Raw genomic sequence first — 22,032 nt, 5'->3', positions numbered from 1 at the left:
AATCTAACACACCTAATCCAGGTAATGAAGGCCTTTAGATGCATCTGAATGGTAGAGCCAGGAGTGTTGGATCTAAACTCTTCAGGATGGTAGAGCAGTATTGCAAATTCTACGGCCATGAAATTAAACAATTCTGCCTCAAAGGAGACAATTTTATGTGCAGTATCATATATCAGAGGAAGCCATCTCATTCCAATATTAACCTACATATATATATATTGCTGCTGTAGGAACAAAACCTTGTATCTCTAAAACGGTAACATAATGAAAACATTCATTACTTTCAATGTAAGTGAATGGAACCAGACTAGAATGGACGTCATTTTTGGACATTTATTTTGGTCTGTCCTTCATGAAATTTACACACAATATAAAGGCTAAGATGTATTTTTAAATTAGGTCAAAAACTGAAATTCGACAAAAATGTAGATACAAGGTTTTGTTTCGACAGCAGCGATATATATACACACACACACACACACACATATATATATATATATATATATATATATATATATATAAACCTCATATTTCCAAAATGATAACTAAAACATACTTTAATGTAAGTTAATGTATAAGTTTACGTTTATATAAACTTTATTTTGTATGAGTTTATGTCAAGCTAGGTCTCACCACTTCAGGCCACACGGCTCTATATCATTTCTTCTCATGGCACACAGTACTTCCTTTAAATGTTTTTGAATTAAATATTCGGGTCAGAAAAAAACAAATCAAGGACCCTTTTATGCAAGAAATGTGTCTGAATATATATATATATAAATCGCTATTATAATTCATGAAGTACAGGGTTAATGAAAGTCATTGAAACGAGATTTTTTTCCAAGTCATTTTGGGCTGTTTGTTAGTTTTGGTCCATTTATCACAAAATTTACACACAATGTAAAAGGCAGCAGACATTTTTAAATTATGTAAAAAAAAACCAACAAAAATTTGTTCCCACAGCTGCGATACATAGTTTATAGCAGAAGATCAGAATTAAGTGACATTTGTCTTCACAGGTATTTTCACTGCTTTGTTGAGGTTGTTGAAATACCCTAAAGCTATTTTCAAAGATTTTACATCGATTTTGTTTGTTTTGATAGATTTTTCATAAAGGGAAGATAACCGAATGTTTTGAGCTTCAGCAGATTGTTCGTCATCTTGACATTTGGGCAAAACCTTAAATGGAAATCACAGTGAAATATTCTGCTTTAGGACACCATAACTGTGCCTACGTTTGTGATTACACAAGACATCCTTTTATTCTTAGTTTTGTCCCAAGTCCAGCTGCTGAAAGGACAGATTTGTATAATAAAGCAGTGACCTTTCTTCAGTTTATATGTTAAAGAATGCTTAAAGCATGCTGTAAATTTGCCCTTTCATGCTGATCTGAGACCTGCTGTGTCTCTTCCTTTATAGTGGTCAAAGGTTAGAACTCAGTAATAGAAACAGACCTCGGATCAGCATGAAAGAGCGACCTCAGCAAAGAACATGTCGGTTCGCCTTTGCCGCTGATCTAATCTGAGGTACCGTGAGGGCAGCAGCATTCTTAATTCTTAGGTGCATGATGTGGTGGAAAGGGAGTCTCGATGACAGGTTTCCAACTGCGTTTGCGGAGATGACACTGGAGCCTCCTAAAGCACCACTGCCCTGAGTCACAGAGATGACACGGGCCGGGCCACCGCATGGCAGTGCAAGACAGCCACGTCCTTATTATGTCCCTGCTGGTGAAACTTTCATTGAGCTGTGAGGGTCTTCCACAAGTGTGGCTGGGCCCAGCAGAAGCACTTCAGCAGCAGTGCCAGGAAATGACAGTGGGCCAGCATGAGCATCAGCAAGGGCAGGTAAACACACCAGACTATTTTTGTTTCAGAAGAACACAAGATGGCTGCTTTTTGAACTTGCAAAAAGTTACAACTGTCTGTATTCCTTGCGGCCAACCTTCAAATCAAAGTATAAGGGTAGAACAATCAGACAGGAGCAATGCGAACGCCATGTGGCGTGAGCGCGAAAGCAACAAAATCAAAGTACAGACGCACTTCAGCAAAATCAAACACTTCATGCTGCTGTATAATTCAAAACATGAAAGCTTTCAGTTGATAAACAAACGATTATCTTGGAGTATGATCTGCTGCAAAAAAGAGTACAAGATGTAATGTGGTTTGACAGAACAACCTTTTTCATATATTTATAATGATTTCAGGCTCAAGTGAACTGTGGTGTGCTCAAAATACTGCGCATACACATCTGACCCGCTGATGTGGTCAGATAACATCTCCTACGCAGCACGACCATAGTAATTAATCACACTGCGTTAGCTGGTGAAAAAAAGACGTGAGAAGATGGGACACAATCAGCCTGCATTCATGTGTCATATTTTGTGTCTCAATTAGTAAGAAGAGCAGTTCAACGTTCAACTGGGACTTGAGGGCAGGTAACCTGCATCCAAACCAGATAATGCGCATCCCCTGCAGCCCCCAGGTGGCTCAGGGGCTTGTCCTGAGCTTGTGGTTGCATCACAAAGTAGCAGTTAACCGAGGGAACCTCTCACTCTTGCCTACTGCCTCTCTCCTCTCTTTCTCTCTCCCTGCCAATACGGTCAAATCTGCCAGTTCTGCCTGGGGCTAGCAGAGCGCTAGCTCTGCCTGGCTTACGCCCCTGCTCTGTCTCATCTCATTTGTGAGCAGGGCTGCCTGTGAGAGGGAAAAAAGAGAGGATGGAAAAGATGAAGAAGAAAAGAGGAAATAGTGTAGAAAGAAGGGCAGAGAAAATAAAAGCAAAGACGAGAACAGTAGGGATATGAAAAGAAAACACATTAGAAGAGAAGAGGCTTGGAAAGGAGGGACGAGACACGAATAGGAGAGAAGAGTAGAAAAAAGAAAAGAAGAGAAGAAAAAGGAGAAGAGAACAGATGAGAACACAAAAAGGAGAGAAAAGAAAAGATAAGTAAAAGAGAGATATGCCAAAAAATAAGAGAAGAGTAGAAAACAGATGAGAAGAAAAAGGAGAAGAGAAGAGACATGAAAAGGAGAGAAATGCCAAAAAGATAAGAGACAAGGAAAGAAAAGAAATAAAATGAGAAGAGAAGAGAAGAGAAGAGAAGAGAAGAGAAGAGAAGAGAAGAGAAGAGTGTCTACCAAGCAGCGACTCTGCCTGTCCATGTCAAAGGTAATTTTTCACAGTGATGAACAAAAAGGCCATGTGCCTTTCAGTCCTGTATGTCTGACCACACTAAAGTACACATGTAGGTTGTTTTCCCCAGTTTTAATGGCCAGACGTCTCCCTTAGGCTGAACTGTGAAGGGAGGCGAATTATCCCTGTAAAATATGCCTTGCTCTCGGGTACAGCAGCAGACGCAGAGTGCTCTCAGTCTGAGGAGAAATGTTACCGGGCAGGGTGGGCAATTATTGATCAAGTCGATGGCTATTGGGGATCATAAATGACAAAAACAAGCCTGTGCACCAGAGCAGTAGAGGTTGAATGAATATTATGCTCTACAGCTCAATTGAATGGCCTTGTCTTTGTCATTGATGACCCCCAATAGCCAGTGCAAGCTCTTGCACCCAGATGAAAGATCTGAAAAGATGAAGGGGAAACAGAAGCTCAGACTGTGTAACTTCAGTATTCAACTATATACATTATACATTTGTCTGATATCTGCAATATGGCTACAGTCAGATCTACAGCACAGAAATGTGTCAGACCTATAACTCTCAACCAACATGAATGACAGATTAACCTGGACTCAGGACACTTCAAACAAACAGCGTTCAGACTATATCGCTGCACTGCTGACAATGTCACAGGCAATAAAATCACTTCCAAATACAATACAAACCTGCTTACAGTGTGGAACAAAAATATGACATGTGCTAGATGTCAGTGTACCTTGAGGTCTAGCTCACAGAAAGCATAAAGGCTTCAAGTACTTGTTGGCGTTTCCCAGTGAGTCCTCAAATACTCATTCTCAGTGCTTCCCTTAAAGGCATTTCCATTGTTTGTTCCATTTTATACATATTGTTCCATATTTCCATGTTTCTTCCATTGTTAAATCAAAATATGCCAGTTTTCGACCAGTAACACATGTATACACCTCTTTTTATAACAGACGTCCAAAAGATGCTGTGAGACAGATGTGCTGTAACATTATATCAGATAACGTGACCGGTGAGCCTGCCTGGATTTTTGCTTAGCAGCAATTTGGTTGAAATTTTGTCTAAATCTTTATTTAGCAATGTGTTTTCATCATCGGTTTACCTCTTTTACTGAATGGACAACCAAGTAAATCGCTGTAGTAGGAAGAAAACCACTTTGGATGTTTTTTTCAGTTTTTGACAGAATTTAAAAGTTTACATTGTAAAGGACATTTCAAGATGAATGCACTAAAAGAAATGACCTAAAAATGACTGGTTGCACTAACTTACATTAAAAGTAAAGTAAGTTTTTTCAGTAACACTTTTTATGAATGTCATGTTTGTAAGCATCTATAAGCACAGTCATAACATGTTATAATGCATTCATAAGGCATCATAAACATGGCTATAAAGATTTATAAAAATGCAGTACACTTTATTGCCATGCTTATTAAAATTGTTTACATATTGCATTATAAGTACTGTTCATAACAAATTATAAGAGCTTATAAGTTGTATTTGTCCATTCTAAGTAAAATGATCATACTGTACTAAAGCCTCCTCCAGTGTTGAGTGAGGCTTTGAGTTGAAGTATATACTGAAACATTAAAACATACACAATAAAGCACAACACAGGCATCAAATGTCAGATTTTAAACTGCCTCAGTGTTTTACCCAATGTGGGAAAGTTAATGTACACCACCATTAGCTTGACACTTACTTAACACTGTATTAGAAGGCTAGCAGAAATTAGCATTAATGGACTGTAGTGTAGTGTAGTGTTACAGAGTGAAGGTATCTAGTGCTTGACGTTAGAACCACTGAGGGAACAAATTACAATGATAGCGCTTTACTATCTCGCCTCTCCCTCTCCAGGCCTTCCCTCTATAGTAACTTCGTGCTCAGTGTGATGTCAGAGGGGGTTCGGGGGAGGGGCTGAAGGGTACTTGGTTTGCTGTGATGTAATGTAATGTTTAAAGTGAGAGCACTGGTTAAGAAAAACACAATAGCAATAATTCTAGGCTGAACAGCCTGTTTGGAGCATCTGAATATTCAGGACTGAAACCCCCAAAGATGCAGCCCTAACAGCACTTAAAGCTGTGACTGACTTTATTGGCAATGACAGTATAGCATGTTATTAACACTACTTATAATACATTACAATAATAATTCATAATGTATAATAAATATGGCTATAAAGTGTAATTCAATGTCATTCATGTTTATAAATATTTATAACCATGTATATAATGCCCTATGAATGCATTATAACATACTATAAATGTGTTTATAGATGCTTACAAACATAAATCTCGTTCAGGATTGGCAACACAGTGAGTCATTTTAGTGTTTATACTAAATTTGTGTAGATTGGCTAACCTGCTATCTCTATTTATAAAATATCAAATATCATTCAACAGCCAAAACTATGACCAAACAAACAGTGTATCTGGTTCTTTCTCTTTGATTAAAATGTTTGTCATTTATTAACTTTCACTAGCTTGCTTTAGTGGTACTCTACAATGCCAATACTGTATTTAAATGCTGGTATCAGTGCTGAAACCAATACAGCATGAGTATTTGTGCACCTCCAGTATATTTACTTCCAAGAGTTTTCAAAGGTTCTTTCAGTGGCTTGGGAACACTGAGGCATCGAGTTCAAGATTCTTGACACCAGTGAGCGCTTGATTCAGTGAAGAGTTTTGCAGGGATGCAATTTCTAGAATGTTTTGTGGCCTGACAGTAGAAGGGGCTTTTTCCCAAGCTGGTCAATCGAGTCACATAGTGTGACATTCTAGATCAATATCAATCCCCAAACAGCAACTATAAACAAGACCCCCACCTGAGCAGCTTGAGAGCTTCTGCATTGCAGCGTAAAAGCCAGCCATGAAGTTTGAGTCCTGTACTGAGATTGAAATTGGATTGCAGGTTCCCTCTTGATCTATGTAAGGTACCAGTTGTGTCGCCAGCAGGATAACTTTCTTTTCTATAACAATGATGAGCACTTTTTCACTGTGTCTTGCGCGCTGCACAACTGACACAGTGATGAGATAGAAACGATGGCTTATGTATGCTAGAATGTGCGCTACACGTCATTCAGAGTGAGAGGAAGTGTGGATGTTGAAATTGTTAATGGTTTTCCAACATTGACCACATGTATAATATACACATAATCATAAAATACATTTCTGAATGTTCTTTAGTGGAATTCAATCTGATTTGATCAGGCAGCGAGTCTAGATCTTGCTCAAAGCTTCCTCTAATTGCCTGATATGTTCACTTAGAAGTGAACTGAATGAGAAGTTAAGATAGCATTTTAATTATCATTATAGACAGCAGAGTGTTGCATCTGCCAGCACACGTCCTCTGTCTCCACTGTTTATCCCCAGTGGATTAAGTATCCAGTCCCTTCGATATTTAAGACGTTCTGAGGAAACAGGTGTATCGAATTATGGCGTTCTGCATAAATGGACTAGAAGGCTCGGAAAAGGGTAATTCCGGAGGTGCTAAACCCCGCTGGATGAAGGAAGAAGGGAAGCGTCGCTCGGAGCAGGTTGAAAGAGTACACCGCTTTAAACGTATTGTCAACTACTTTTCCAAAAGTGAATGACAAGCCTTGGGGAGATTAGAGTGCTCGTATTTCTTTAGCTGTCTGTGCTGTCAGTTCCCTTGGACACATGGCTGGGAAACACACACACACACACAGACACACACACACGCACATATACACTACGTTCACACACTGCTATAATAGGCAAGAGCAACCTTTAAAATCTCTGCCCCCTCAAAAAAAGATAGAGAATTCTTTAAAAGAGCATTCATAAGTGACTTCACCACTAGATACAAGTCCAATGGGTCATAAACATAGCCTTTTGAAACAAGCTGACATTTGAAGCTCAGGTGGAACGCCTGAGAAGACACAAAAGCGGCTCTTTTTTCCTGCAAGAATTTTTTTCACATCCGAGAGAAAAAACTGCACGGTCTACATTTTTCACACCATCGAAGAAAAAGACCAAATTACCACGGAGCAACTTCAAACGTCGGCCATACACAGCTCAGTCGAATAATTTTAACATGCAGCCTTGTGAAATCTGAATCATCTGAAAGTGGGCTGGGCCTGCATGAACACAAAATCACAGCATTGACTTCTAATCGCCTACAAAGCTCTTATTCAGAAAGTGATGCTTCGCTGTCGTTTTGAAACACTGCCACACGTTCTCAGAGATGGCCTTCTCTGGAAATCCTCTTTGGCCCACCTGACCTTGGGGAAACGGCTTTTAGTTACTAAGCACCTCGATGGTAGATTGAATTTCAGAGCACTTGTCACCTACACACGCTCATATGGCCCTAATGCATTTTAAACTGCTGATAAGAGAAACTAGTACCACAGAATGGGTCTGATACGAGCTTTTGCGCTGATGCTTTACTATCGATTCTCATCTTATTTGTAAATATGGTACTGAGATATGTGCAGTGCACTGTAAATGTACATGCTCACGTTTTGAAAACTTTTCTATAACACTTTTTAAACATGTCGCAAAATTTAGTCTCTCTGTTGCCCTTAAAGGAACACATAACAGAAACCCTGACAGCCACTTAAGAGTGTTGAAAACACTTATTTAATTATTTGAAAACAATCCAGGGCTGTCAAATGATTCAAATCATTAATCAGGATTAAACTCATTCGTTTGTGTAGTTGATTGCGATTCATCGCAGTTGTCTTATTTGTTTATTTTGTTACAGCTTCATCATAAAATCACGTCAACGGATGGTGAACATGAAAATATGAACACAGTGAGAGCAACAGTGGCTGCATGTTCCACCTCTTCCACAATAGCCACTCGTACTCATGCTACGCTTTGTCTCGAGGGGAACTGGAGCTTTTTTACTTTACTGTTGCTTTTGTTAGTTTGCCTCACGTTGAAGAATCCATAGTTTTCCCATGAGCACTGTCCAGTGCAAGCGCTGGAGGGCACCTTATATTACTGATATTGCTGGTAACACTGCTGTGCTTTGCTTGTAAATTGAATTAAACATTGCAATCCATTTAAAAATATATATACAAATGTTTTCTATGCTTCTATGATTATTTTTGAGTGTTTTGGTGTATTGTTTGTCTCTGTGTAGACACATTCCTAATGATGGAAAATCTAGCAGAATTTCCAGGTTTAAAAAAGTTTATACTTAGATCAGCCCCATTATGTATTTAGATCAGCCTCATTGTGTCATAAATGATGACTGTAATTATTTCAAGCAATGTTGTAATTGTAGCATAGATTGTGTGTGCAAATGTATGTTCACAGCACACTTTGTTGACACTGACTGTCACTGGACTGTGCAACAGTGGTGAGACTCCAATCCCAGCATGCTTTCTGTGGTTCGTTATAGCGCTGGTTTGGTTAGTAGTGCTCAATAGGACAAAGGTTTGATCTGACTGCAGAGGAAATGGCAAGACATGGAACACAGATTTCCAAAAATAATGACTGACGAAACACTCAATCGCTAAGCTCGACTTTCTCCTACAAGTGAGAACGGTGGTGGTAGTAAATCTGTCCAAATGATCAGGCTAAGAGAGGATTTCAGATAGCTCACAGACACAGCTCAGTGTCAAAGCTAGAAAACGTTCTAAGCTACAATTTATCCAGGTTAATAATGTAATGTATATAATGATGATTAGCTACCAACTGTTATCTTAATAAATTAGTCAGATTAATCAGGATTGTAGTGCTCCCAGTTTTAAAAAACATTCTTAAACTATTAATGCCCTCATTTGCATGTAATGCTTTGCACTGCATCTAAGCTTTGCTACAAAACCTTGTGCACAAGATGGCGAGTCCTCATCAGCATATAATACTGCATTGACTAGCTCGAGTGTTAGCTTTAGCAATAGCTCATCTGAAGGGGCAGGCTCTTTTGCACTTTTGCAAGACTTCTCTTCATCCGGCTGCTGATTTAATGTCTAGTGACTGCAATATTTCTGTTTTGATTCATGGTAACACGGTTTCCAGAATCTCTTTTGCTTTAAACTGCCCTAATTTCAGATTATCTTGATTTCCAGATATGATGGAAATCCAGGTTATTTCTAAATTGGATTTACTTTATTATTTTTATTTATTTTTATTTTTAAATGTACTTCTCTGTGTAATCCTAAATGTGCCTTTATCCTGCTTAACTTTAGTGATAGTACAAATGCTAAGGACGCTACTAGAAGGCTTGATTTGAAAGTTTAGCCTAAGTTTAGGTCCTTAAAAGAAAGTCTGTCTACTCAACAGCCATCTGGGCATCATGCCTGGACATTTTGGGGTTTTTTTGACTCATACAAGACTAGGCTTCTGGGTAAAAAAATCTAAAAACCAAATAATTGTCTCAAAATTACATCTCAGATCACTGTTAAACATCACAAAAATCACATATAGTTTAATAATACCATGCACAAAAACATGTTTTTCAGTTTGTTCTGGCTACTGATGCACAAATCTCCACAACAAGGGCGAGCTTATCCCATTTCCGACTTAACCAGTCTGGCTGCTTTTACTGAAAGACAGGACTTTTCTCATAGCCAACATGTTGAGTGTCATGAGCTTTCCTGTTCTCATTCGCCTCCTTGATAACACTGGATTAGCATAGACAGAGTAACCAAGGGAGGCAGGGCAAAGCTTTACTAATCACAGGTCTAGTGAAGTGTGGCTGTTTCTATAGTGAGCCTTACATAATGATTTATACTTACACTCTAAACTCAGTTTGGGAAAAATGATAAACAAGGCCAACACACAAGTCTGTACACATATCAATAACACTTAATCAGATTAAAATAATAAAATATCTGGTCTTCCTCTTATAAACACAACTGTGGTTTTAATTGAAAGTTTAGAATCTGTTCTTCTGAGAGAATTCTCTGCTTGCTTCAGTGAGCTATGAGGGAGAAATACTCAAACCAAATTTGCAGCATTTCAGGATGTATCCACCATAACCTGGGCATTGTGGAAGCATGTTTAGCAGTGCAGTGGGAAGCCTTTCCACTGGGGTTTAATTCTGAATCCCAGCTACACATAACACTGGTCATAACACCGAAGTGTTCACATCACTGTGCTAAGGGGAAAAGTGACTTCACTAAGGCGCCTATAGTGACTATACATTCTGTACTCTCACACTCAGTCCAATCCTACTTAATCACTTTACATTTCAGCAGGTGCCTAATCAAATATTTATGTAAGGTGCTTTGGATCAGGCAATTTAATTCAAATCCACTGATTCACACCTCAGTAGTCAGCCCTAGGTTTAGCAGCTTTATGTGCTGTCCATAGGCACAATTTTCTGTTGTCCTGCTGAGCCTTCAAATGTCTAATCTCTTCTCTCCAACTCACTTCCTCTCTCTGACATTCATGTACGGTTGTTGGCAGTTTGTGACAACAGAATGTCTCCTGTCATCGTTAATAAACATTTATTCATGTCTCAGTTTTGTTCTGTTGCTTCTTCGGGAGATCACAGTCTTGTAAATGGCACTTTATACTGTGTGTGCAAGGTGCTACGTGTAAATATAGGACTATTTTAATCAACAACACGTGAAAGGCGATGGCACAAGGAGGCAGTAAAAAAGCATAAGACAACGATATCTGTGGTAGCTTAAAATAATTCTGAGGTCATCGTTTAAAGCAGCCAGTGTGATTTTGATGATGCATTATAAAACTGTTCTTAACCCCTTAAAATCCCAGGCTTATTACATACTACCGCTTATGATTCAGTAACTACAGGGACTTCAATGCAAACCACCTGAGCTATTCTTTGGTTGTAGAAGTGTGGGCCTGCCAGTCAAGTCAAGTCAAGTCAAGAGGCTTTTATTGTCATTCCGTCTATGTACAAGTACACAGTGGAGTGAAATTGCATTCCTCCAGGAACGACACGGTGCAGCAAGGAACAAAAGTACACAGTGCGAACCTGCAGACATCGTGTGCAAACAAAAAATTAAGCTAGAAGCAATAAATACGAGACATTAAACAGACATTAGACACAGTGAACAGACAGGACAGCGCAGCACCGACGCAGCACTCATTCTGGACATGAGGTAGTGGAATAAGGTGCAGAGATATTTAACATGCTGTGGTCTGTGAGTCACACAGTCAGATGACAGACATAAACACAGCAGTTACTGAGGTAGAAACACCTGAGTGAAACAGTAAAGACACAGTGTAGCAGCAATGATCCAGATAGTGCAAGCAGAGCATCAAAAGAGTTGTGTGTGTGGAGTATGTGTGTGAGGGGGGGTTTAGCTCAGTCCTTGTAAGTTTAAAAACCTGATTGCTTGAGGAGCAAAGCTGTTGCAGAGTCTGGCAGTGGTGGCACAGACGCTCCGGTACCTCCTGCCAGATGGTAGCAGTGAAAAAAGTCAGTGTGAGGGATGGATGGGGTCGTCCACAATGCTAGTGAGCCCTGAGGGGCACCGGTGCTCAGTGTGGTGGTGTTGGAGATGTTATTTCCTATCCTGACTAACTGAGGTCTCTCAGATAGGAAATCCAGTATCCAGTGACAGAGGGAGGCATTCAGTTTCAGCAGGCTTGGTCTTCCAAACAGCTGCTGAGGAATGATGGTGTTGAACGCTGAACTGAAGGCTATGGACAGCATTCTGACGTAGGTGTCTTTTTTGTGGAGGTGACTTGTAGTTGGTGATGGCCTGGATGCCCTGCCACACGCGTCGTGTGTCAGCAGTGTTTTGAAAATGATCATGGATTTTCTTTCTTAGCCTCTTTGATGGCCCGGGAGAGCTTGGCTCTTGCCACCCTGAGGCTTGCTTTATCCCTTGACTTGAAAGCCTTGTTGCGGGTTCTCAGCAGCATGCGCACCTCTGCAGTCATCCATGGTTTCTGGTCGGGGTGAGCTGTGACGGGTTTGGAGACAGTAACGTCATCAGTGCACTTGCTGATGTAGCCAGTCACTGATTCCATGTACTCCTCCAGGTTGATGGAGTCACCAGTAGTAGCTGCTACTCCGAACATCTCCCAGTCAGTGTGGTTGAAACAGTCCTGAAGAGCAGAGATAGCTCCTGGCGGCCAGGTTCTTAGATGTTTCTGGTCTGGTTTGGCACGTCTGATTAGTGGTCTGTATGCTGGGATGAGCATCACAGAGATGTGGTCTGAGTAGCCGTAGTGGGGGCGGGGCTCAGCCCTGTACGTGCTGGGGATGTTTGTGTAAACAAGATCCAGCACGTTAGCCCCACGGGTTGCAAAGTCCACATACTGATGAAATCTCGGGAGTACTGACTTCAGATTGGCATGATTGAAATCACCGGCAACAATAAACAGTCCGTCTGGGTGCACGTTCTGCAGATTGCTGATAGCGCTGTACAGCTCAATCAGTGCGGCCTTAGCATTAGCACTGGGAGCTATATACACCGTTATTATATACAGTGAATTCATCTCTCTAGGCAAATAAAATGGCCTGGCTCTGACAATCACAAACTCCACCAGCAGTGAGCAGTGAGTGGAGACTAGCGCCGCGTTTTCACACCATTCAGTGTTGATGTAAACACACAGGCCTCCACCTCGAGTCTTACTGCGCAGCTCAGCATCTCTGTCCGCACAGAAGCACAACAGGCCGTCGAGCTGAACAGCTAAGGAGTGGAGCTCGGCATCCTCGTCTCCGTAAAAATGAAAACACAGCAGTCTCTGAACTCACGCTGGGTAGCCCGCTGAATCCGGAGGTAGTGCAGTTTATTCTCCAAGGAACAAACGTTGGAGAGAATGAGCGATGGAACGGCTGGTCATGTGGGGTTAGCCATTAGCTCGCTTGCCTCGCTTCTGCCTCCTCGCGCATCGCTTTCGGCCAGCGGGCTCATGCAGTGCCAGGGACTATAGCAGGCCTAGCTCATGCAGCTCTTCCCGCAGTTCGCTTGGAAGCAGAGATTGTGGCTGATTTCTCAGCTGTAGCAGGATGATGGTGCTGGTTGAAACAGTCATGATATCTAGTTTTTGGTCGGGTTAAAGACAGACAGTAAACAAAAACAGCAAAAAAGCACCATTTTGATATTGCCGAAGTGGCCACTGCAGCTGCTTGCCACGCCACGGAAGTGTGCCCTGGCTTTTTAAGGGATTAATCATGTAAAAAAATTGTATTATATATATATTATACATGGCTATGATTAAACATATCACTGTTGTTGGAAGACAACCTTATATCCATTTTTGACATTTGAAAATACCTGTTGCTCTTTACATTGTGTGTCAATTTCATGATGAATGGACCAAAAGAAACAACTCAAAATGACTTGGAAAAAAGTGTAGTTCCATTGACTTCCAGTAAAAGTTACATAGGTTTTTTTCCTTTTCTGTAAAGTTACCCTTTTGGAGATATGAGATTTTCTTCCGAACAACAGTGATAAAAAACACTTCAAAAAGAAAAGGAAGACATGACTGTGTGCTAGACAGTCTTAAAAAATGAAGTGCTAAAAAAAGTAGTGAGACTTTTTCAAGAGGATAATGGCACAACTACAACAATATACCAAAGACAGAAAGCTACTGTGTCCATGTCCTCAGAGAGAAAGTGTGACACACGGCACTGCAAGGAATCACAGGCGGATGTGCCAAACTACAGAGAAGGATGTGGTGGACGAGAGCTACTAACGCTACACTGAACCAAAGCTAGCTGATTAATCAAAGCTGGCTAATTAATCATGGCATTTATGTTCATTATAAGGTGGGCTAGCAACGAGTGGTAAATGAAGAATTTGAGAATATAGAACTTTCAGCAGCTCATCAATACGCCGTACTTTCATCAATACACAGTATATTCCTTTCATTTTATCAACTTTTTAGCATTTGTTTATTTAACCATGCACATATTACAGTTGTCAGCCCCTCAAATGAAATAAAACCAGGTTCTTATGAAGCGTATCTTTAATATGGTTTCGGGTTGTTAAATTGATATGCCTGGCCTCACTTCTCAGTACTACACTCCACAGTCCATACACTTGATATGTTGTTGCATTAATTCAGAATTCAGTTGATGTGTCACTCATAAATGTACATATATCAAGCATTTTCCCAAGGTTTCAAACATGGCTCAGCCAATCAGATTTCAGAACCAGAAAGTATGTTTTATAATTGATATTCTGATGTGTCACGTCATTGATTTTATGGCTTGCCAGTTGAACATTGGTCAAAGTTTGCAGCCCTACTCCAGTTGAACAACAAACTAGAATTGCCATGACAAAAGACCCTTTATCCATCCATCCATCCATCCATGTTCTAAGCCGCTTCTCCGTCAGGGTCGCGCGGGGGGGTGCTGGAGCCTATCCCAGCAGTCTTCGGGCGGAAGGCAGGATACACCCTGGACAGGTCGCCAGTCCATCGCAGGACCCTTTATCTATCTACTAATAATCAATCTACTAATATCAATACTGACCTAACAAGTAATCTTGCTTGTCCAGCATTTATAGCATTCAGAAAAAGAGAACACAGTGTCTAGATTTCTTTAGAGCCATTCTCAGTTTGATACGGTCACCAAAAACTTTATCAGTTTTACCAGAGAAGGAAAATGTGGTTTCCATGGCAATGATAGTCCAAAATACCAAAAGGGTAAGAGAGAAGATCTGGCACGGTGCACAACAGTGTTCCTTTCTTCTGATTCTAATTTTTCCTCCAAAGAGAATCACAATCAAAAAAGCCTTTTTTTAGAAAAAGAAAAATTCTTCAGCATTGTGGTGCGATCTTGCAGGACTTCCAGTGTACCTGCCCATTTCGCTCCTTTCATCAGTTCCCTTGTTTCAGGAAGCTGACAATCCAGGCCTGGAAATGCCAGAAGAAGATAAATCAGGGTCCTCAGATCTGTGTCCTTATTGTGGACCAATTAAACTGTTCTAATTGCATTGTGAACCTTCTAGGGCGTTGATATTTTCACTTGAAAACAGTATTTGTGATGCTTACTGGTGCGATCCCTACTGATGCCATGTTTAAGTACACAGGACAGACTGAGCGCTTACTGTGCTTATTCCCTCATCTGGTGCTTTTTCACAGCTTTTAATGAGGTGTCAGACAAAACGCACACTTCAACATGGCTCACAGTTGGGGCTGATGGCTCTACTTATAGAGCTTCAATCTGACAGGCGTCAAAAATAATCAGCGTTGTATTCAAGATGTCAGAAGAAGCACCTCTGAAATTTGTCTTGGAAATAATCAGAGATTGTGTCAGAGGTGTTACATTTTTTGTTATAATATAGATATAAAAGATGGAAATTCACACTATATTTATACATTATAAATGAACTACTTAACATCTAAAGCCTGTGTTTTCTAAAAGCGAAATGTCTTAAATATTTACTGTATAAAGGTGTTAAAGCTTAAGTAATGCTGTTGTGGTATATAGCACTCTGAGAAAAGCAGTCACGTGAGACGGTCTAGATTTTCCATTAATATTCTCTGTTGGTTCACTCTGTGTTCAAGCCTTCCAAGGAAGAAGGCACTTCTTAACATGATGAACATTGCCAAGCTAACCTTGCGTGAGCTGGGCCGAGGCAGCACAGCGGTGGGTGTGTCATCCAGCGCATTATCCAGCGTTCTAGTTCTGTCTGTTCCAGCAATCTCTCACTCTCGCCCAGCCATTAGGGAAAGTGTGGACTGGCTGCTTCTTGGAGAGCAGCAGCAGAGGAGCACTGTAACAAGCCTCCGATGAGCTCATTAGGGCTCTGTGCCACGGCGGTCTCCTAACAACCAGTGATGTCTCTGCCCCGCCCCTTTTGCCTGCCTGCTTCTCGTGTAAGTGCCGCGGTGCACAAACCATCTGGAGCCACAATATCTTGTTGGACCTCCCCTGGCACAGAAACACTGAACAGGGCAGAAGATAGCTGGCGGCGTGATGTAGTGGCCCTGGTGACTTCCTGCCCAGTGCTGCATTGGATTTCTTCTTTTACCCTCTGGTCATATGCTGATCTCTCTGAACCCTGCTGTCGTTTCACTATGGTTCTTCCTGAGTGTCTCCATGGCACAGATGGAAAGGGATTAGTGCTGGACAGTACTGAGAAAATTCAACATATGATGGTGTCAGGTGATATTTCAGGGATGCAAATTCTTCCATCAGTAAATGACCATCATTAACCAGTGATTAATCAATGGCAGATAAATGAAGCAGCCCATCAGAATCTGATTGGAGCTAACCTGAAAGCCGTGGGAAAGTTCTTGATGTACACACAATTATGTGTAATTAACTGTTCCTTGAATGGACTGCAGAACTCAGTACTTACAGCTGGGGCCAGGATTAGCATGTATAGGAAATGAATAACCTAATTTAAATATATTCACTGTTGTCAGAACAAAACCTTGTATCTTCAAAATGTCGAGTTAACAGGAGAAGGAAAAAACACGTTATTTGAATGTACGTCAATGGAAACAGACTTTTTCCAAGTCATTTTGGGTCATTTCTTTTAGTCCATTCATCATGACATTCACATATAATGGAAAAGGTAACAGGTATTTCCATGTTAAAAACTGAAAAATGTCAAAAATGGAGATTTTGCTCCGACAACAGTGATATGTTATATAGGAACCAAGGGGCTGGCAACCATATGTTCATAATTGTGCTAAAAAAACTAAAAATAGCTGAAATGACTGGAATACTATATGTAAGGCTGAAAGATCTACATTATAAAGTGTGATAGTTATATTTACAGCTCACTATGAGCCGAAGTTAAAACAAGCACAAATGCTATGACCATGGCTCTTGATTAACTCTCGAAAGCTGTCATCACCCACCACGTCTTTTGTGTAATTTTGCACATCCATGCATCATACTTCTCTCGCACGACATGGATGAAATAGTTGTCCATCTTATCAGCTGTAGACGTTTCCCTGTTCCGAACCCCACTATTTTTAGCTGTGCATTTCATTTCTTAGTAGAAATGTATAGCAGAGCCAACTGTCTAATGCACCCTTATGCAGTTCTTCAACTTGAATGATAAACCTGCCTATTCAAATAGGAACTCTACGGAGCCCCGCTGGTGACATCCTGTATAAATAAAAATAATGCGTGGCCACGACTTAGTAAGGTGTGGGAATGAGATGATTAACTCGTGCCCATGACTTAATAAAGCATGGGAACGATATTTTAATGCATAGCCACGACTTAGTAATCCATGATCTCATTCCCATGCCTTACTAAATCGTGGTCATGCATTAGGATCTTGTTCCCATGCATTAATAAAGTGTGGCCATGCATTATTTTTATTTATACAGGATGTCATCATCAGGGCTCTATATAACTCCTTATGGCAGGTCGGCTTTTCTTTCTATTCATTTAGTTTTGGTGTAATTTAAACTGGACACTATGTTTAAAGGGAATTAAGGAGAATTTTAAAAACTAAAAACAAACTGCTTGACAACAAGGATGCTGCTAATTTATGGAAAAGTATGTTATAATCTATAAAAACTGCTACAACTGAAATTAAAACACTGGTACAGTGGCAAAGACAATGTATCACCTCACACTTCTCTAGTAACCCACTAATAACACTTCCTAAATGTCTCAGTGGCACAGACGGATAGGAAGGAATGCCACTGCAACACAGGATGATGCATTCACTTGCCTGGTCAAGGACAGAAGGAGGTTTTATTCATGAAGAGTCAGTGGGGCGAGAATTACTGAATCTCAATATGGAACGCTGGATATGCTGGAACGTTGAGATAAATGCTGCACAGGGTAATCGTACAGGGATGTGTATCGCGCTGTTAGCATGTGTATTTTATTGGGCACATTAATCAACGGCTTCAAAAGTAAGCTCCCGTATGAGCGCCGTTATTTTTCATGTCAGGTGTGTTCTTGAAATGTCACTATCGAGAATGACTAGAGCAAAGCGAATTACCAGCACACCAGAAACAAATCGCTGTTATCTGTGACCACATTCATTCTGTCCCGTGATTAAATTCTAGTCCATAAAGCCACAATGACCATCCTAACAAGCAACAGCTGTTCACAAAATACGTCATACCAGACCATTTTTTGCAAAATTTCACAAAGCAAGCCGTGCTCACGCAGCCACTGAAATCCCTTCTAATCACTTATGCGTTCCTAAATCTCAGCTGGATCTCAAGTTGACTTAAGTCTCAAACTGGAAGGCTTCTAAACCATTCTCAGGCAGCCACAGCGCTCACTGAAGCATGCATATTTTGAGGACAGTATTTATTTACGCATATGATTACAATCCAGAATTAGTCATGGTCTGCAGCCCCTGCGATTTCTGCAGCGGCTGCAAGACAGAATCACGCAGTGGGCCTGAGGAGCAAAAATAACAGCATAGCTAAAAGGCAAAATCAGTCCTACTCTGTGGAGGCTGAGTGAAGTACCAGTCAAGTTCTACGCTACAGGGTGCAAACAGGGGGCATGCGAAATGAATGCAATCCAGACAGACGTTAAAAGCCTTGTTGCACACAGAAAAGCTTCAGTATCTGACAACAGCTGGTAAATTCATGTGTCCGACTGGTTTACACTTGGAAACTTGGTAAAAACGTGAATGGAATGTGTCCATTTTACATGTTCCACTGTATATATGAGAGGGTCAAGGTTTTCTGTGAGAAATAATGTCAGTGAACATCCTGTACTGAACCTAAACGGTGCTTTGAATTTACATTACTCAAATGTGTTGCATCACGGTGGTGGTTGGTTAGTGTAGTGGATAACACCTTTGCCTTCTACACTGTAGACTGGGGTTCAATCCCCACCTGGGTAAACACCCTATACTATACCAATAAGGGTCCTTGGGCAAGACTCCTAACACCACCTTGGCCTAACTGTGTAAAAATGATCAAGTTGTAAGTCGCTCTGGATAGGAGCGTCAGCCAAATGCCATAAATGTAAATAAGAGCAGTTATTGAAAAGAGAACTAACTGATCCCTTTGAATCATTTCAACAAAGCACCAAATGATTCCAAAATTGGCCAATACCAGTATCCATTATTTTGGTGGGCATATTTGCCAATGCCGATACAAAAAAATGTCTAAAATGTACTGGAACTGGTTCCGCTTGGATGAGCATCACGGAAAAATGTAGACAACCTTTGTAGAGGGTACAAAAGAAGTAAAATTGATAAAATACAAGCATCACCATAAATCTCAGCTCTTTTGGAGTACAATAAACACGCCATGTAATCTGGATTTAAAATATTGGTCAAATCTAAAGATTTTTTCTTAACAATTATTCATCAATACTTATGATTCCAGTATCATCATCTCCCCCGATAGTGCAGACTGATATACCATAGGTTAGACACCGGAAGGTATTTTGAGATGGTTTATTTAATATTTTATTAACAACTTAAGAAATAAGGAACAGTGTACGGCAATTGTTTATTTTAAGTAATATCTTATCTGTCTGGGTGATCTGATCAGCCCTTTTCAAATGCGAGGCATTCTGGATGCTAAATCTATTTCATTTAATTGACTTTATTCTCAATGTTATTCAGCTTTCTCAGTCATTACAGACTCTCAGTCATTACAGACTCAGCTATGTTCATCATTCTGGACACTGCAGTGTCTTCCTTTTTTACCGTAAAGTTATGAAGTGGCATCATAAGAAAGGCGTTTTATACATGCACCTTCAACAAAACTGGTTTCATATTATTGGAAACAGGGAATCCAAACTTTTGAATGGGAGTGTATATATGGACAGTGTTACAGGGTTTTCATTTTTAAACCCCCTAAATCACTTGCAGTTTGCTAGCACTGAGCTTTACAACAACGCAACATTAAAAATACAATGAATACGACCGTCTCGCCATGTATAATGCGTCGTAATGAGTCTGTTCAATTGTTCACAGGTAGTTCATCCATAATTAACTCTCATCAAACTTGCTATGTCTCCTCAAACTGGGGCAATCCCGTCAATCGTTTCAGGCTGTGATCTTTAAAATGGCACCATGTGTCAACCTTGAGTGATTTCTCTTTTTTTTTCCGCTTGGCACAAATACTAAATGTTGCTGTCATCACTAACCATTTGGTACGGAAGTGAGAAACGCAAGGCTGGAGGGTGCAGCTGGAATGTGGCCATCATTGCTGCTCCAGCAGCACCTATCAAGAGGTGATGGACTTGCTGTCATCCGAGGAAAATCATTGGTCATGGAGCAAAATTGGACGGGGGAGAAAGCACGTCTGAAACTGAAAAGGTCAAATAATAGCTTCTGTTTTTGAAAGCGGCAGCTATCTAAGCCCAGGCTTCGCGTCAGCCAGTGTTAATCGCCAGGCTCATTGTTGACATTTAAAAGCTGAAATATGCTATGTGTCTGCGCATGTATTAGACGGCACTGATACGCAGTCCATCGGAGAGACGTTTGCATTCGAAATGACCTTTCAAGCAGTTTAAGACAGTTTCAGTCCAGCAGGAGGGCCCTCGAACGTCCAGCAGTTCTGCAGAATAAGTCGTGGATAATCCACTGTCTTTACCCTCCGCCGAGCATCTATTTCTAAGAATTTGATGAGGCTTCAGGCTGGCAGACTCAGTTAACACTGACCCCTAAATGTGGTTCTCTTCAAAACTAGAGGGAAGAGAGAAAAGCAAAGGACAGAACGTGGGAAAGAGAGAAGGGCCCTGTCTTCAGTGTTGGAAAAAAAGACACTGATTAGATTTTTAAAGCAGATTTTCTAAGAACTCACATTATCCAGCAAGAAGAACTACCGGAAATCATAACCAGAAGATGACAAGTATTTCAACTCTTCACATCTTAACGATTCGACTCAAGGGAATCAATTGCAAAACAGCCGACAGACAAAATCTGGAGATTTCTTGCATTCACTCTGAGGAAAGAAGCTGACATCTGCAGTGTGGTGACTGGATTTTGTGCCACAGCTCACAAAATATCACCGCATGCATTAATGCTAGAATGTCTATGAGGTTTTTGGCTCTTGAGGAAAAATCCAACACAGAATATTCACATTTAGTCACAGCGTGGACCGTTTAGGAAGCACACACTCTGTGTGAGGCTCACGCTGTTATATGATAGGCTATGTAACAAACAGTGTCAATGGACTCAGTGGTTTGAAAGCGCCTCAGAGCTAACGAGCTCCTCGCGTCTTTACCACAGAGCTCGGCGCTGTAATGTTCCTCAGAACGAAAAGAGAGAATAGTTATGAAAAAGCCAAAAACCGCCTCTTATAAGTTGTCGTTTTAGAGCAGTTCTCTGACAAAAACCTGACTGAAACTCAACGCACGGCGAGTGGCTGAAGTTGGCTAGGAAGTCGATGGTTCCGGTCCACCTTAAATGCAGCAGCGGTTACATTCCGGTGCTCGGCTCGTCAGAATGTAACTGCGGCTCCATTTAAGGTGGAACGGAAAATTGAAACAAGCCGCTAACTTAACGCGTTTAGATATAAATCCATTTTTGTAACTTTTGGATGTTTTTTTGGTATCTGGTGATGTCTTACCTTCAAGCCATAGGATTTGAGGACTGTCTGGTGTCTCTCCCGTGTCTCCGTTTACATCCTTACTCTCCACACATTCCAGCTGCCGCTCTGGCTCCACACAAACGGCGTTTATAACGGTCACCGACTGCGCGACTCTGAGCTCTGAGACCGGGTTAACTTTTGAGGGCACTTCGTAAGTGGACAGAAAAGCGTCCTCTGACCAACATGTCCCGTTTCTCGGCTCTGTTCGTAACTGTGAGGCGAGCGAGTTTCTGGGCTCTGGATCAACTGACTCCAACTTGAAAGGAGGAACAGTAATAGTGGAGAGAGCGCGCAGGTAGAGAGGGGGCGGGGCCTGAGAGAGAGAGAGAGAGAGAGAGAGAGAGAGAGAGAGAGAGAGAGAGAGAGAGTGGAAGAGAAGTGAACGTGACAGGCGGAGAGAGGGACAGAGAGATGCAGGCGGAGAGAGGGAGAGAGAAAACAAACAGAAACACACGGAGAGGTAGAAGGAAAGAGAAAGAAAGAGT

General features: G+C 41.0%; 1 protein-coding gene across 4 annotated transcripts in view; it reads right to left on the bottom strand.

Moving 5' to 3' along the window:
* Window positions 1-21,805, bottom strand: part of drd2b (dopamine receptor D2b) — a 55,946-nt gene extending 34,141 nt beyond the window's left edge. For 2 of the 4 annotated variants that reach the window (XM_017699850.2, XM_017699859.2), the window contains exon 1: window positions 15,617-15,765. In XM_017699850.2, the coding sequence (XP_017555339.1) occupies window positions 15,617-15,669 (53 nt within the window). In that variant the 5' untranslated portion in view covers window positions 15,670-15,765. Of the gene's footprint in view, window positions 1-11,425; window positions 11,848-15,616; window positions 15,766-21,526 lie in introns of those variants that run through there. The other 2 variants (XM_017699868.2, XM_037533154.1) reach the window with 2 other exon arrangements.
* Between the last annotated feature and the right edge of the window lie 227 nt (window positions 21,806-22,032).

This window comes from Pygocentrus nattereri, chromosome 23, assembly GCF_015220715.1.
Source record: "Pygocentrus nattereri isolate fPygNat1 chromosome 23, fPygNat1.pri, whole genome shotgun sequence".
Taxonomy (NCBI): Eukaryota; Metazoa; Chordata; class Actinopteri; order Characiformes; family Serrasalmidae; genus Pygocentrus; species Pygocentrus nattereri.
Note: the sequence above shows the minus strand (reverse complement) of the source record. Positions and strands in the feature narration are given on the sequence as shown.